The following is a 13,932-nucleotide window of genomic DNA, read 5'->3' on the forward strand; positions in this document are numbered from 1 at the left end:
CCACAGGGCCAGGATGGGACAATCCCTCACAGTTCAGGACTCTGCAGAGGTCTGGGAAATGAATGCTCCAGGTTAGAGACGTGTGTGATGCAAAAATCTGATGCAGAGATCAACTGCTCAGCTCCCCTCTGCACCAGTTCTGAGACCATTAAGGAAAACATGGGAGCTGTCTTTCCCTGCCCTGGTCACACCAAGCTGCTTTTACTGTGGGTTCCCAGCCCTGGGCTAAGCAGATCCAGTGCAGTTAAGCTGTTAAGCTGACCTGAATAGGGCTGCTCTGTGTGAGGCTGCTAACTCAGAACCACTCCAAAATATACACATACATTCATAGGCTCCCCACACCAAGAAAGGGTTCAGACATTTTCCAGCTCAGCTCTGCAGTTAATAAATAATTGGCTCCAGAAGCACTGCAGTGACCCAAGGCATGAGAGGATGGGGGTAGAACCTGTGGCACAGCCAGTGCTGGTGCAATTGCTTATCCCTGCTCAGGGCTCTGGGTGCATGGCAGAGCTTGGTCACTGCTCCAATCTCCCAGCCTGGAGACTGAGGCAAAGTCCTTGACAGAATGAAGGTGTGAGGGGTGTGAAAATTGGGAGCACAAGGCTGGGATGGCCATTGTGGGGCCACAACTGGACTTGTGCCAGGCTTAGCACTGCCCAGCTGCCTGTGGGGCTTTACTCCCAGTCACATCCCACCTAAGCCCCAGCTCCCACCTCCAGCAGCAGCTTCAGGGTCACTGGTCAGAGCATCCCAGGGCAGGAGTCCGGGGGTGACTGCAGCAGGTATGAGTGCCCCAGCAGCCCCATGGCTGTCACACAGGGCTGCAGCCAGCACAGCCATGGCAAGAGGCAAAGGACGTGCTGAGGAGCCAAGGGGCCTTCGGATTTTTCACAGCATTGAGAAAGTAGCAGCATAAAAACATCCCTCAACCCCAGTGTTCACACTCTATCCAAGGCCTTTCCATCTCCACCTGGGACTGGGATGCAAGCACGTGGAGGGGGATGCTCTGGACAGGAGCACAGACTGAGGCTCCAGGTTTCTTGCTCTTCTTGCAGTTGGCTCAAAAAACAAGTGCTTAGAGGAGGTGTGGCCCTGAGCCTCAGTGTCCCACTGCATGGTGTCTCCATCCAGGCAAGGTGAGCTGCCCCAGGCTCATTCAGCATCACGCGTAGTTGCCAGGGCCACCCAGGGGGATCACAAAAACAGAGATGTCATCACCAGAGCCCAGCTTGTCATTGGCCAGGCGCCAGCCATGCTCCTTCAGCACCCCCCGTGAGCGCACCACCAGCTCCTGGGCCACCATGGTGTACCTGGAGGCACAGCAGAGCACGGCTCAGCAGTGACCCCAGACCCCTGATGCAGCATCCTGGCAAGAAGGGACAAGCCAGAGCAGCTAGAGCTGCAGGAAGGGGTCCCATGGAGAGATCCAGGCTCAGATATGCACATCCAGGGGAGCAATGCACTCTGTGGAGCCCAGAGTGATGTGTGGCCACAGCACTGCTCCAAGGAGCCAGGCCAAGGGGAGGTGGTGGAGTGCACGGCATGCCCAGCCCCCTGCCCACCTGCAGCTCACCTGCACGGGTCGTTGGGCTCATAGCTGGTCAGCACCTCCATCACCACACCAGCCACCTCCTTGTCGTTGGTGACATCCCAGAGCCCATCGGTGCCCAGCACCAGGACATCGTCAGGGCAGTGCTCGTACTGCGTGAGGTCATAAACCCTGACCTGGCAGCAACAGGGCAAGACACGAGGGTGAGAGGCGGAGGGGCGGGGGAGGCTCCTGCTGCCCTGGGTATCTCGTGGATCTGGGCCTGCCACGTGGCTCTGGCCACTGCAGGGGCCCCTGGGTGGGAAGCTGCTGGCAGCCAGGCTTACCTCTGGGAAGCAGGACAGGAAAGGCTTGATGTGGATGTTGGAGCTGAACACCTTGAGGTCATGGTCTCCCAGGCCTCTCGTGACCCCAATCGTGGCCATCATCCGAGCCTGGAGAAGGGTGGAATCAAAAGAGAACTTTAGGCAGCTTTATCTCCAGTTCCATTCCCAGCGGAGAATTGATGATGACAGCACTACCAAAAATGGGCTGAAATCCCCCAAAACAATGAGAGCAGGCAGGAAACAACCCCTGCCAAGCTTCTACCACAGTACTTTACCTTTTTGCCTTCCCCAAAGATAAGTGGAAACTTCAGGTCATCCTCTTCTATCTTTTTGTAAGCCCTGGTTAAAATAAGCCAGAGACAAGGTGTCAGCAGGTGAAGCTTCCAGCACCTCCTCTGACCACCTGGGACCTGGGTGCCCAGTGCAGCAGAGCCCCCTGCCCATGGGAGGGGATGCCAGAGATGAGCAGCCACCACAGCAGGACCCCAGTGCCACTGGTGGGTTGGGGGTTACCAGCCATTCATGTTCTGGTCCCTGTAGAGCATCTTCTTCCCCAGCTCCTTGGGCTGGATCCTGCGGGGGAACTCCAGGTGGGTGAACTCCTTCCCCAGCAGCTCGGGCCTTAGCAGCGCCTGCAGGAAGGAGTGAGTGTTGGCTCAGCCACAGGGCTGGGAGAGCAGATCTGTGGATCCAGCCCTGCCCAGAGCAGGATCCACCATCCACTGGGACCTCGGCTACAACATCCCATGGTGGGATAACCTCAGCTGCTCTGGAGCCACTTGAATGGGTGCTGGTAAACCAGCTTCAAACCACCCACCTGTGCTAAGCCAGAGGGGAAACTGGAGCTGAGGACAGCCATGCCAGCACTCAGCAAGAAGGTGAAGCTTTTGCATAGAGAGTTTTGGGAAAGAAAGGTCTCCAAAAGGGATCCAATAATCAAACCCCAGCGAATTCCAGGAGAAGCTGGAATTTGCCCAGAAGGAGTCATAGCTGCAAAGCTCCCAGGATCCCAGGGTCAGTGCAGGGCATGGCACTCACCCCAGGAAAAGAGTGATGGGTCTTTTCTGAAACAGAGTCCCAGCTGTGACCGTGACAAGGGACAAGCAGCAGCACAGAGCCCTACCCAGGGCAGCCCCAAGCCCTCATGGAGCAGGAAGTGCTGGAAAATGCTGAAGGGTAAAGAAAAGCAGGAAAAGAAGAGGAGATCCCTTGGGAAGATGCGATGGCAGGGGGTGGGGGCAGAGGCATGGAGACCCCCAGCCCACTCTGGGGGAGCCCTGACCACAGCCTCAGCATCACGTGGCAGAGCAGCCTGTCCCCAGGCTGTGCCCTGCCCCTTGCAGCCAGCTGGGGAGGATTCTGATCACAGCAGTTCCCTCCTCTCGGTCATTCAAAAATAGATTCCAGAAAAAACGCCTCAGTGTTTTTCCAAGTACATTGCAAGCCAGGAAATTTCATCCAGCAAGACCTTCTCCAACACAAACTCCTCCTTCCCTGTGCTGCCCTCAGAGAGGTCTTTATAACCTTAAAGAGTCTCCCTGGGTGGCACCAGGGGGTTCATCCAGGAGAGGGACAGGGAGCTTTCAGGGCCAAAGACAGAAACCCTTTGGCACACATCAGCTGTGACTCTCCAGGGAGCAGACAGGGAAGAAAGTAGGACTGAGCAGCAGCACTGCAGCTCCTCTGACACAGCAAACCAGGGCTCTGCCAGCCACAAGATGCCCCCATGCCAGCTCCTTGCATCCCAGGGCCTCTTCCCATCCCAGGAAGCAGCCTGGGATGGACAGGTGCCAGCAGCAGGTCCCAGCCATGGGGCTGCCCTCGGCTGCAGACCCCCACCATGGCAGCAGTCCAGCAGGCAGCACAGGGGACTGGGAAGAGGCCAGGAGGAGTTTCAGCAGGAATGAGGTTAGAAGAAAGATCTTTCTTACTAAAAACTGCAGCCTCTGCCTCTCTGTCTCTGGAGTAAACTCCCTGGACATTGGAATGATTTCCCCATTACGGATGATAATGGCCCTGCAATGAAACATGGAAGGATGAGATTAGAGAGAAGGAGACTTGGCTGAGGAGCTGAGCCTGGCTCTCCAGGGCTGATTCCCAGGAGTGGTGCAACCCCTTCCCCTCTGCTGCCCCCCCTTTCCCAGCCTGAGGAGGGGGCTGCTTCCTGAATTCATTGTTCCCCCTGGGCAGGGCATGGCATCTCTCCCTCCTGTGCAGGAGAGGGGCAGGGAGGAAGGGGAAATGGGAGAGAAACATGGGGCAGAGGGGAATGAAGCAGACCAAATAAAAGGGCAGAATATGGTTAGAAAAGGAGCAGCACAAAGGCTCCCTTCAGAGGGGAGCTGCACACAGCAGGGGCAGAAATTGCCTGCAGGAGGAGACAGGTACATGTGCCCATCTCACACCAGCACTGCCACTTGCTGCTCTTACAGTTTAATGTCTCAAGAAAACATAAAGGTCTGATTATGAGATGTTTCTGCATGTCATGGTGGGCCCAAGGATCTCCAACACTGGTGGCTGTGAGTCTCCTCCAATGATGTAGGGCCAGGCTGGGCTCAGCTCTGGCAGTGTCTGATGCCTGAGAAGGCAGCACAGGCTGTTCCCCAGAGGCACAGTCACAACCTCAGGACTCCGTGCATGCTGACATCCTGCATGGCTGGTGCCTGGCTGCTGCTGCCATGGAGGGGGACCTGCACCCAGAACAAGGGATCTCCTCCTCTGTCCCAGAGCTTGAAGCACATCCAGCCTCAGAAAATTGACCAGAGCCTGTATTTGCTGGTCTGACATTGCTGAGGACAAGATAACCTGCAGTAAATACCCAGAGCAACTGTAGCTGCCCCATTCTTGGAAACGTTCAAGGCCAGGTCAGACAGGGCTTGGGACAACCTGGTCTAGTGGAAGGTGTCTGAAATGGCAGGGGGTGCAACAAGATGAGCTTTAAGGTCCCTTCCTACCCAAACCATTCTTTGATCCAATGATAAATACAGGGCAGTTCAAACCAGCTTCACCTGCAGTGCCACCTTTAGTGTCAGGTAGACCTGCCCTTCTGCCATTGCGTGGGGCTGTGAGCACACTCAGGTGCAGTTAGAGTAACCCACCCTGGAAATACACACAGCAATTAAAGTGCTTGGGCTCCAAGCTCCCACTGCACACAGATTTGTGTCCTTCTCCTGAAACAGGTCACTGGTATGAAGAGTACTCTAAAATGACTTCTTGCACATTTTTGAAAGCTTTGGTGAGTGCAATTTTCAGTCTCCAACCTGCAGCCCAGGCCAGCGCCAGCAGCAGGGGCCAGGGTGTCCAGAGCCATCTGGGTAGCAGAGATGTTGTTAGGAAAGAAGACAGCACATCCCAGATTTTGGGAGGCAGTTCCACAGCCCTATCTGTGTACCTGGCAAACACAGAGATCACAGCAGAGCGCATTGTCCCCGGGGCATGGAGCAGGCAGGGGATGACTCTGCCCAGTTCTGCCACCTCCACCCTCTCCTAGACAGGGATGGAGCTGGGAGTTCCTCACCAGCATCCCTCCAGCACCACCCCACTCTCCTGGGCTGTCCCCAGGCCCTGAGCAAAGCTGAGGGCTGCCCTGTGGGGCTGTACCTGCTGTCACCAGCGTTGGCCACGTAGAACTTGCCCATGAGGTAGATGGCAGCCAGGGCACAGCAGCCCCCGGGCAGGTGCTGGGACGCCCGCTCCCGCTCGATCTGCTCGTCCTGGGGACACAGAGAGGGTAGGGGGCAGCCCCAGAGAGCACCTGATACCACAGCTCCAGCTGGGAAGCAGTGACCAGCCAGGGCACCTTTCCCCACACTGCCACGGAGTGGCTGTAGGGCTTGTGGGGCAGCCAGGGATGTGGCTTCAATGGGGCAGGGAAGAGCAACACAGGAGGGGAGCAGCTGGGCCTCCTGGGACAAAGTGTAGGGGAGCCTTCTGCACCACACAGGCCCCGAGCCCAAAGCCTCTGCATTCTGAAAGCTCAAAATGCAGAGTATCACAGAGCCCTCTCTGAGACCACCATGCTTGGAGCCCTCCCTGCAGTGCCCTCCTTGCTGCAGAGCTGCCTTTTACCAGTGGGGTCAAGCTGATGCAGACACAGACAGCAAAGAGGGGCTCTCAGGGGATGCTCTAGATGATCCCACAGGCAGAGGACTCTCACCATGTGCTTGAAGGCATTCTCAATGGCACCGATCACCAGGCTCTCATGGGACACTGCTTTCTCCAGGTGAAACCGTGGCGCAGCATCGTTCGGGACCTCCCCATGGTCCTCTGCATTGGACATCTGGTTTGGGTCCGCAGAACCAGTCTGTGTGTCGTGTGGGAGGCAGATGGGAGGTGGGGAGGGGTCCTGCAGGATCTCCACGAGCTCCCGGAGCTGCTCACAGATGTGCAGGTGCAGCCTCTTGGATGCCATGACAGCAGCACCACTGCCTGCATGGCCATCAAACAATGCCCAGTAGTGGAAATAAAAACCTTTCCTGCCCTGCAGGGAGAAGAGGGAAAGCTAAACGAGGCTGCAAGGAAGCAGATGGCACGGGCAATTCAGAGCAGCTGGGGCTACCAGCTGAGGACAGTGACACGAGTCTCAGAGGTCTCAGTGCAGGCAGGAGCAGTGTGGGCAGCTGACCAAGGGTGCCTGGACACAGCTGAGCCCTGGCTGGAGCCCAGCCCTGTGTCAGACACCTCGTGCCCTCAGAGGCACCACAGTGCCAGCACAGCAGCCACCTCTGCAGCCCACCAGGGCATGTGGGCCACGGCCCTGCCTGGGCCAGCCCTGGTGTAGTCACACGGGGATGGAGTATGGGAGGAGAAGGGCCACGAACCAAGGGAATCCCCAGTGCGCACACATTGCCAGGTGTCCCATCTGATGCCCTGCTGCTGGGCATCTTCCCTATAGTGTCCCTGCTTGTGAACCACCAGGCTCTCACCCCATCCAGCTCCCCGCTGCTTTCCCTGGACGACAGGCAGCCCCTCGGGCTGGGCCTCTGCTCCACAAACACCACCTCACAGCACGCCTGGTCCTCATTGTGCTGGCTCTTCCCTGCATTTATCACCCTGCCAGGAGCAAAAAAGGTGTAAAGACCCTTTCTTTCACATCATGTTCCAGCAAATGCCATCCCACAGCACCTCTTCCCCCCACCCCCAGCCCTCCACTCATGTCCCCGTGCCCCCAGAGATGCCAGGGATGCCCTGCACTGGTGCTCCTATCCTGTCCCAGGTGTCTCAGACCAGTTGTGTGGGTTCACCTGGGGCCAGGAGCAGCACCAAGTCCCACCCACAGCTGGGTCCAGGGGGGAGCAGTTGTCCACACACCTACCAGGGGAGGTGACCAGAAATAAACTGGGTTTGCTGAAGGTCCCTAGCACTGCCCCAGGCAGAATAATTGCCCCAAAACCTGTGCCAGCCTCAGATATACACCCCTGGGACACACAGAGAGTATCACAGCCTCATCCATGTCCCATGACCTCCTGGGGCGAGCAGGGGGCTCAGGGAAGGAGGGGAGAAGGTGATAGTGATGAGACCGGCAGAAATTTTGCAAAAATATTCACAGTGACTTTTCCCAGCCTGTGCTGACACAGCAGATTTCAGGTCTAGATTGCAGAACCTGCTCACAGGAAGATGTAAACACAGCAGGGTGATTTTTCTTTGGGCAGACTTCCCAAGTGGTTTGCAGAAAGAACTCTTGGGACACCAAAAAAGAGACTTTTTCACTCTGGGTCCTCCTACCCCACTATCTCCAGGGGAAAATCACTATCTCATCAGGCTCTGTAGGATATCAGGAAGATCAGCTTGAGGAAGGGATTGCGGGAGTGGGCTGACAGCAGCAAGCAGCAAAAGCCTTCAAAGTCTGACCTTCCCTCCCGCTTTCAGTTAGGGCTGAAACTCGCAGCTAGTGAAAGAAGAAGACAGTCAGGTCCTTGAAGGGGAAGTCTCAAGTAGTCTCACTCCCAAGAAATCCCCAGCTCCCTGCTCCCTACGAGTCCTGCCAGAGGCGCCGCAGCTTTCTCGCCCTCGGCACCCATCGGTGACAGCGGGTGTTGTGCAGAAAGCGCAGAAAACAAAACGGACAGAAGAACCTAAACCCCTCGGGGATCGGTACGAGCACAGCCCCGGGCTGACGCGCTCCCATCATGGGCACCCACAGCGCCCGCTCCTCGCTGCTGCTGCTGGAAGAGGGACAGCCGCAGCTCACCGCCCGCCGCGACCCACTTTCGTGCCCGAGCTTCCGTGCCGAGCGCTGCCATCCCGCCCTCCCCAGGCTGCACACGCCGCTCTCGGCCCCGCTCACTCTGCGTATCCCGTGCTCCAGGGCAGCCGGCGGCGCCCGTCGCGGGGGCTCTGCACCGCCCGCCCCGTGTGGTCGTCGGCGCGGCGCAGCTCCTCGGGAGTCAGCTGCAGGAAGGCCGGCCGGCAGAACGCGGCTGGCGGCGGCGATCCCCGGGCGGCCCCGGCCCCGCCGCCCCGGGGTTCTGCGGGGGACTGCGCGCCCGGCCCCGCGCCCAGCCCCGCCGCCAGCTGCGCCACGGCAGCGCGCACCCGCAGCAGCATCCCGAGCCGAGCCGAGCCGAGCGGAGCCAAGCCGAGCCGGGCCGGGCCGGGCCGGGCCGAGCCGAGCCCGCCGCCCCGCCCCGCCTCCCCCCCGCCGCGGTACGGGGGGGGGAAGCAGGCGCGGCAGCTCAGCGCCGCAGCGGGTACGCGCATCTTCCGCAGCCGGCGGGGAACGAGCCCTCCCGGCTAATGAACCCCGCCGTTATCCCGCCGCCAGTGGGGAACGAGCCCTCCCGGGTAATGAACCCCGCCGTTATCCCACCGCCAGTGGGGAACGAGCCCTCCCGGGTAATGAACCCCGCCGTTATCCCACCGCCAGTGGGGAACGAGCCCTCCCGGGTAATGAACCCCGCCGTTATCCCGCAGCCGGCGGGGAACGAGCCCTCCCGGGTAATGAACCCCGCCGTTATCCCGCAGCCCGGCGGGGAACGAGCCCTCCCGGGTAATGAACCCCGCCGTTATCCCGCAGCCGGCGGGGAACGAGCCCTCCCGGGTAATGAACCCCGCCGTTATCCCGCAGCCGGCGGGGAACGAGCCCTCCCGGGTAATGAACCCCGCCGTTATCCCGCAGCCGGCGGGGAACGAGCCCTCCCGGGTAATGAACCCCGCCGTTATCCCGCAGCCCGGCGGAGGTGGAGGTCGAGCTCTCCGGCGAAGGACCCGGCACCCAGCCGGGAGCCCCGGGGACACGAGCCATCCCGGCGTAGGAAATGCTCTGGGAAAGTCTTTTCCCGGCTGGAGGTGGGGCTGCGCGGGGACAGGCTGGCCCTGTTCACGCGTTTTGCCTACAGGTGAGTTTCCTAACTGGATCGTCCCAAGATTCCAACGGAGCCACCTACTCCGGGACAACGTCCCCGTCCAGCGCCAGGCGCTGTGTCACCCCTGTCGCGCTCATCAGCCCACGCACGGCCATCCCGGGCTATTAATAACCCGCAACCTGCGGAGCAGCAGGGACGCACCGTGAGAGGGCTGAAAGCTGAGCCTCTCCCTCCCTTTCACCCAGGATGCTGCGCTCCAGCGTGAGCAGGATGCGGATTTAGCTGATGCAGAACAACACATCCTCCCTGGCTGGGAGGGGAAGAGTCTCCAGTTTAAACACCATCGCTTGCACAGCCTGACCTTAGCAGCTCCCTGCCTCCTGTGACAGCAAAAAACAATGATGAAAAAAACCAATACTTGCCTACTGTAAAGGAAAATTGAGGCTGTTTCTTAAAATTCGTGTGCTCCAGTGCCTCAGTTTCACAGAGGAACCACTGATTCCTGTCAACACGGGGCTTTTGTATTGTAAGTTACAAACAGAAGCAGCACTGAGAAGCCCTCCAGGCTTTAGCCATCTTCAGCCAGAGATCTTCAAACTGTACCAGATTATTAGGATCACAGTACAGAAGTGACTCAGTGGAACCTGTATTCCCACCTTCTAATCCCAAGATTTAAGGTCTTCAGTACACTTTCAAGCTCTTTCAGTACCCTTCAGGACCTGATCTAGTGGGCAGCATCCCTGTCCACGGAGGGGGGTTGGAACTAGGTTATCTTTAAGGTCCCTTCTGGGGGGGTTAAGGACCCTTCTGGGTCTTTAAGGTCCCTTCCAAACCAACCCTTCCAGCCTGAGGCCAACACCCCTCCAGTTCCTCTCCAGCATTCATGGCTCCTCTCCTCAGCTCCTGATGCCTTCCTCTCACAGCATTCCTGTCCAGCTGCTGGTCATGCATGGGGTGCTCTTAGATATTGAGTGCAAAATCACCATGTTATTAAGGCTGAAAATCACTGGATTCTGCAGGGAATGTGTCTCCTCGCTGTGGGACTGCCAATCTGCCCCATACTGCGGAGTCACCAGGATGCTTTCCTTGGAAAGAATGAATTGGCAGTTTCCAGACTGACTTCTGTGACCCTGCTTGGTATTTGTTGTTTCTGTTATGTTGAGCACAGCATGGAAAGAATGGTCTGACAAATAAACACGTTCCTGCAGGAATGCTCCCTGAAACAATGCCATGTTAAAGACTGTTTTCCAAGAAAGAGGGCTCCATTTCCCCCTATTCATCCTGCCAGACAGATCCACGTAAAGTTTTCTCCTTATCTGCAGGCCGATGTTCCTCTTCACAAGGCTGCCTGGCACAAGGCCTGGGGATGCAGATGTTGTAGACTGAGTCAGACTAATGCCAATAAACAGCCACTTCAGGTGCCAGCAGCTCTGCCCTTCGCTCTTCCCATCCCTCTGGGGGACCTGCCTGGGATGTTCATGCTTTCCTGTCTCCCCATCTTACCAAAGTTACCCCTGAGCATGGGGGTGTCAGGTCCTCACCTTCCCTGGACACAGCTTTAGGTGGAGCGCTCCAGCATGCTGCCATGATAAACATTGAATTAAAAAACAGTAACACAGGAATTGGTCTTAAATTATGGTATTTTAGTTAATTTCTCATGCAACTGCTTAGCATCAAAAAAGCCTTTCTAAGTTTCATCTTTCATCTATGTTGCTGAGCCCCAGAGGAGGTAGGATGGAGCCAGGGATATTTCTTTGTGAAAGAATGACATGTTGGTTGCATTTAAGCCAGAACAGAAGTAAATTAAACATCTAGATCATAAAAGTACCAGAGGATGTTTTAAAACAGGCTCTTTGCTGCACTGCATTAGTTGACTGTAGAGCCTGTGTAATGAGTAATATATTAATTTATAATTAGCATAGTACAGTGAAACTCAGCAAATAGCTCTGTGCACTCTGGATAATTCATCAACAGAAGAAGTGGTTCTTAATGGTTTCCAAGGTTTGTATGTCCCCTGTAATTGGGAAGTTCAGCATTTATTGTTATTTCTTTGAAGGGATAATTTGATTGCAACCACACATCTTTATTCCCTGTCTGTTTCTGCTGGAGTGCAGAGAAGCCTTTGGAGCGCTGCTGCTCTGGGTATCTCTGTGACCTCTCTGCAGGTGAGTACATCATTGTTTTGCAGAGCAGATGACCTGGATTTGGTGCAGATTCTCAGAGGGTTTTACCCTTTTCCCTCCTGCAAAGGGGAGGGGGGAAGGGGGCACATTAACCTCCTTGGGTCACTTGGCTTTTCTCCCTCTGCAGCTCCAAAATCTTCCATACAATTTTCATATCTCTCAAGGGATCTTCATTCACAATTCTGCTCTCAAAGCCTTCAGGAGCCTCCTGGTCTCATTTAATATTACCTGACAGTAGAAATACAGAAGAAGAATAATAAATCTATAACAGTAACACTCTCTGGAATTTACGGAGCCTTTGGGGAACTTACTTTTTAATTTGGAAGCTCAGACCCACATTTCAGAGGATGCAGGGAGCAGGACCTCTCCCTGCTTTTGCAGCAGTGCCCAGGCTTCCCAGAGATCCTCTCCCTGGACTGCTGTTTTGACAGGCTGGGAATCTGCACTGAAATCCCCTGTTGTCAGCAAAACCTTTTGAAAAGGGAACAAAATCCTCAGATGCTGGTACTCGGTGCTGAGACAGCCTGGAGGCACTGGGGCCTCATCAGATGAAGGAAATAAATAAACTTAAGCTGAATTAAGACCATAACTCTTAATTCAACTGATCCACTGAAAATAGGGTGTGATAAATCTTCCCCAGGAATAAAATGTCAGGAGTTCTGCTTTTTCCAGCTTTAATAAAAAAATTTGTACCCTTCTGCCTATCAGCAGCTGCAGATAAGGTGATTGCACTGAGCATTTGAAGTGCATCTGCCTTTGCATGACCATTTGCCCCTAGCCCTTCTTGTAGCCCAAGCCCCAATCCATGGTTTTTGTCCTGAAAAAGAAAAAAAAAGCTGGTTGCTCACCTGGAAGGTACAGAAGGATTCCAGACATGTGACAGGTTTCTTACATGGGAGCAGGATTTATCACTAAGGATACATCAGGAAATGTTGCTAGGGTTTTCTTGGGCAGTTCCTTTCCTTTCCAAACTTGGCTTGTTATGGATACTGGAAACTTGGGCGCCCTCATCCAGTAAAGTACTGGGCTCCTTGGAGAGTCACAGCCCGGGAAGAAAGCAGGCTGAAGGCTGCTGCTGGACACTCAATAAGAAGTCAGGATGATGATGAGAAGGAATTTCTGTGTTCACTTCCAGCTGAATTTAAATTAAACTAGTTTTACTGAAGTCTTAATTACTCCCCTGCATTTAAATGCTGTGATCTGGAAAGCAACAAGTTTATATTTCTGTATAACACATCAATAAAGAGCTAGAGTTTTGTATGCTTCCTTATTAAATAATCTGGCCTAATTTAATTGGAATTGGGCTAGTGTGGAAAATAGCTCTGATTTAATTTGCTCTTGATTGTTCCACTAAAACTTTGTGATCTGAAAGTAGTGTGTTTGTATTTACTTATCGCAGCACTAGAGACGTGCATTGGCAGGCTCTCGATCAAATTACCTGATGAATATAAACAGCAGATTTAATTTAGTTTCATATTGATTTTTGTCATTATTATTAAAACCCTCTGATCTGAAGAATGAGATGCTTGTATTTCCTTAATATCTTATTACTGGGGTTTGGGTTAATCTTGTAGAGCTTTTTCTTTTGAGTAACCAAGTCTAACTAATTGGAATTTAACATATGGCAATTTTGACTCTATAAAGGGGGAAAAGGAACTCAATTTCCTAGGGCAAAATAGCAAAGTAACCTAATCTTGTCAGGGGCTGGGGTACTCTCCCCTGGATACCTGTGTGCACTTTGGGGGTGGTGGGTCCCCTCAGGGCCTCTGCCTTGCCATCTGTCTGGTTCCCTGAGGAGCTGCCAGGGGTCCCCACGTGGCGCTGGGCAGGGGCCCACAGCAGTGCCCTTTCCAAGGGCTGGTTTCTGGGGAAGGGAGAGGGCATGCACAAAGGCTTTGGGATCCCATGGAAGGCAAATGGCTGGGAGATTTGCAAACTGCCCATATGTGAGTTGTCTGAAGAGCTGCTGCTCACCTGTAACTCAGCTTGGCCTTGGAAATGATTCCATGCTTCCAGCTGAGCGGGAGGGTGGAAGGTCCAGGCGTAAGCAGTGAGCTGTCTTCAGAAACCAAAGGCTTTCATTGATGTGCAAATAGCTTTGAGCAAAGCAACAAAAATGAGTGCATGGAACTTCAGCCTCTCATTGCAGCTGTGCTGAGGTTGCAGGTCTAACTCTTGGCAACAACTGTGAAAATTCAACCTTTGCCCTTGCTGTTTGTTGGTGTTCTAAAGCCTGTTGCTGCCTGTTGCGGGAGGAGCCACGCAAGCTCTGCTCTGGGGGCACCAGGAGAGGGTTTCTGGACAAGCATGGAGCTGCCTTGGGGAAAGAACTGGCCCAGGCTGGTGCTGTGGTCCCAGGTATTGGAATCCCCTGTGTCAGCGGGAGTCTCCTGCAGAGCCCGATCCAGGCTGGCGATGCTATTTCAGTTCCAGGAAAGCTGAGTTTTCGTGGTTTGACACCAAAGACAGGCTCACATTTTGAGGAGAAGAGGACTGCAGGAGTGGGTCCATCTGTCTGTCTGTCCATCCCCACACCATCCAGTATACCTCTGTGCTCACGGATCCATCAC

At 55.0% G+C, this 13,932-nt stretch overlaps 1 protein-coding gene across 1 annotated transcript; it reads right to left on the bottom strand.

The window, feature by feature from the left end:
- Positions 1 to 1,162: 1,162 nt before the first annotated feature.
- On the bottom strand, positions 1,163 to 9,334 carry PPM1J (protein phosphatase, Mg2+/Mn2+ dependent 1J). The gene is given in 15 exon segments (XM_030965562.1): positions 1,163 to 1,310; positions 1,574 to 1,725; positions 1,876 to 1,983; positions 2,151 to 2,214; positions 2,389 to 2,507; positions 3,807 to 3,891; positions 5,476 to 5,588; positions 6,032 to 6,355; positions 6,801 to 6,927; positions 8,162 to 8,502; positions 8,504 to 8,600; positions 8,668 to 8,874; positions 9,085 to 9,155; positions 9,157 to 9,189; positions 9,269 to 9,334. Coding segments are annotated over 15 exon segments (2,055 nt in total).
- Between the last annotated feature and the right edge of the window lie 4,598 nt (positions 9,335 to 13,932).

Source organism: Camarhynchus parvulus, chromosome 26 (genome assembly GCF_901933205.1).
Source record: "Camarhynchus parvulus chromosome 26, STF_HiC, whole genome shotgun sequence".
Lineage (NCBI taxonomy): Eukaryota > Metazoa > Chordata > Aves > Passeriformes > Thraupidae > Camarhynchus > Camarhynchus parvulus.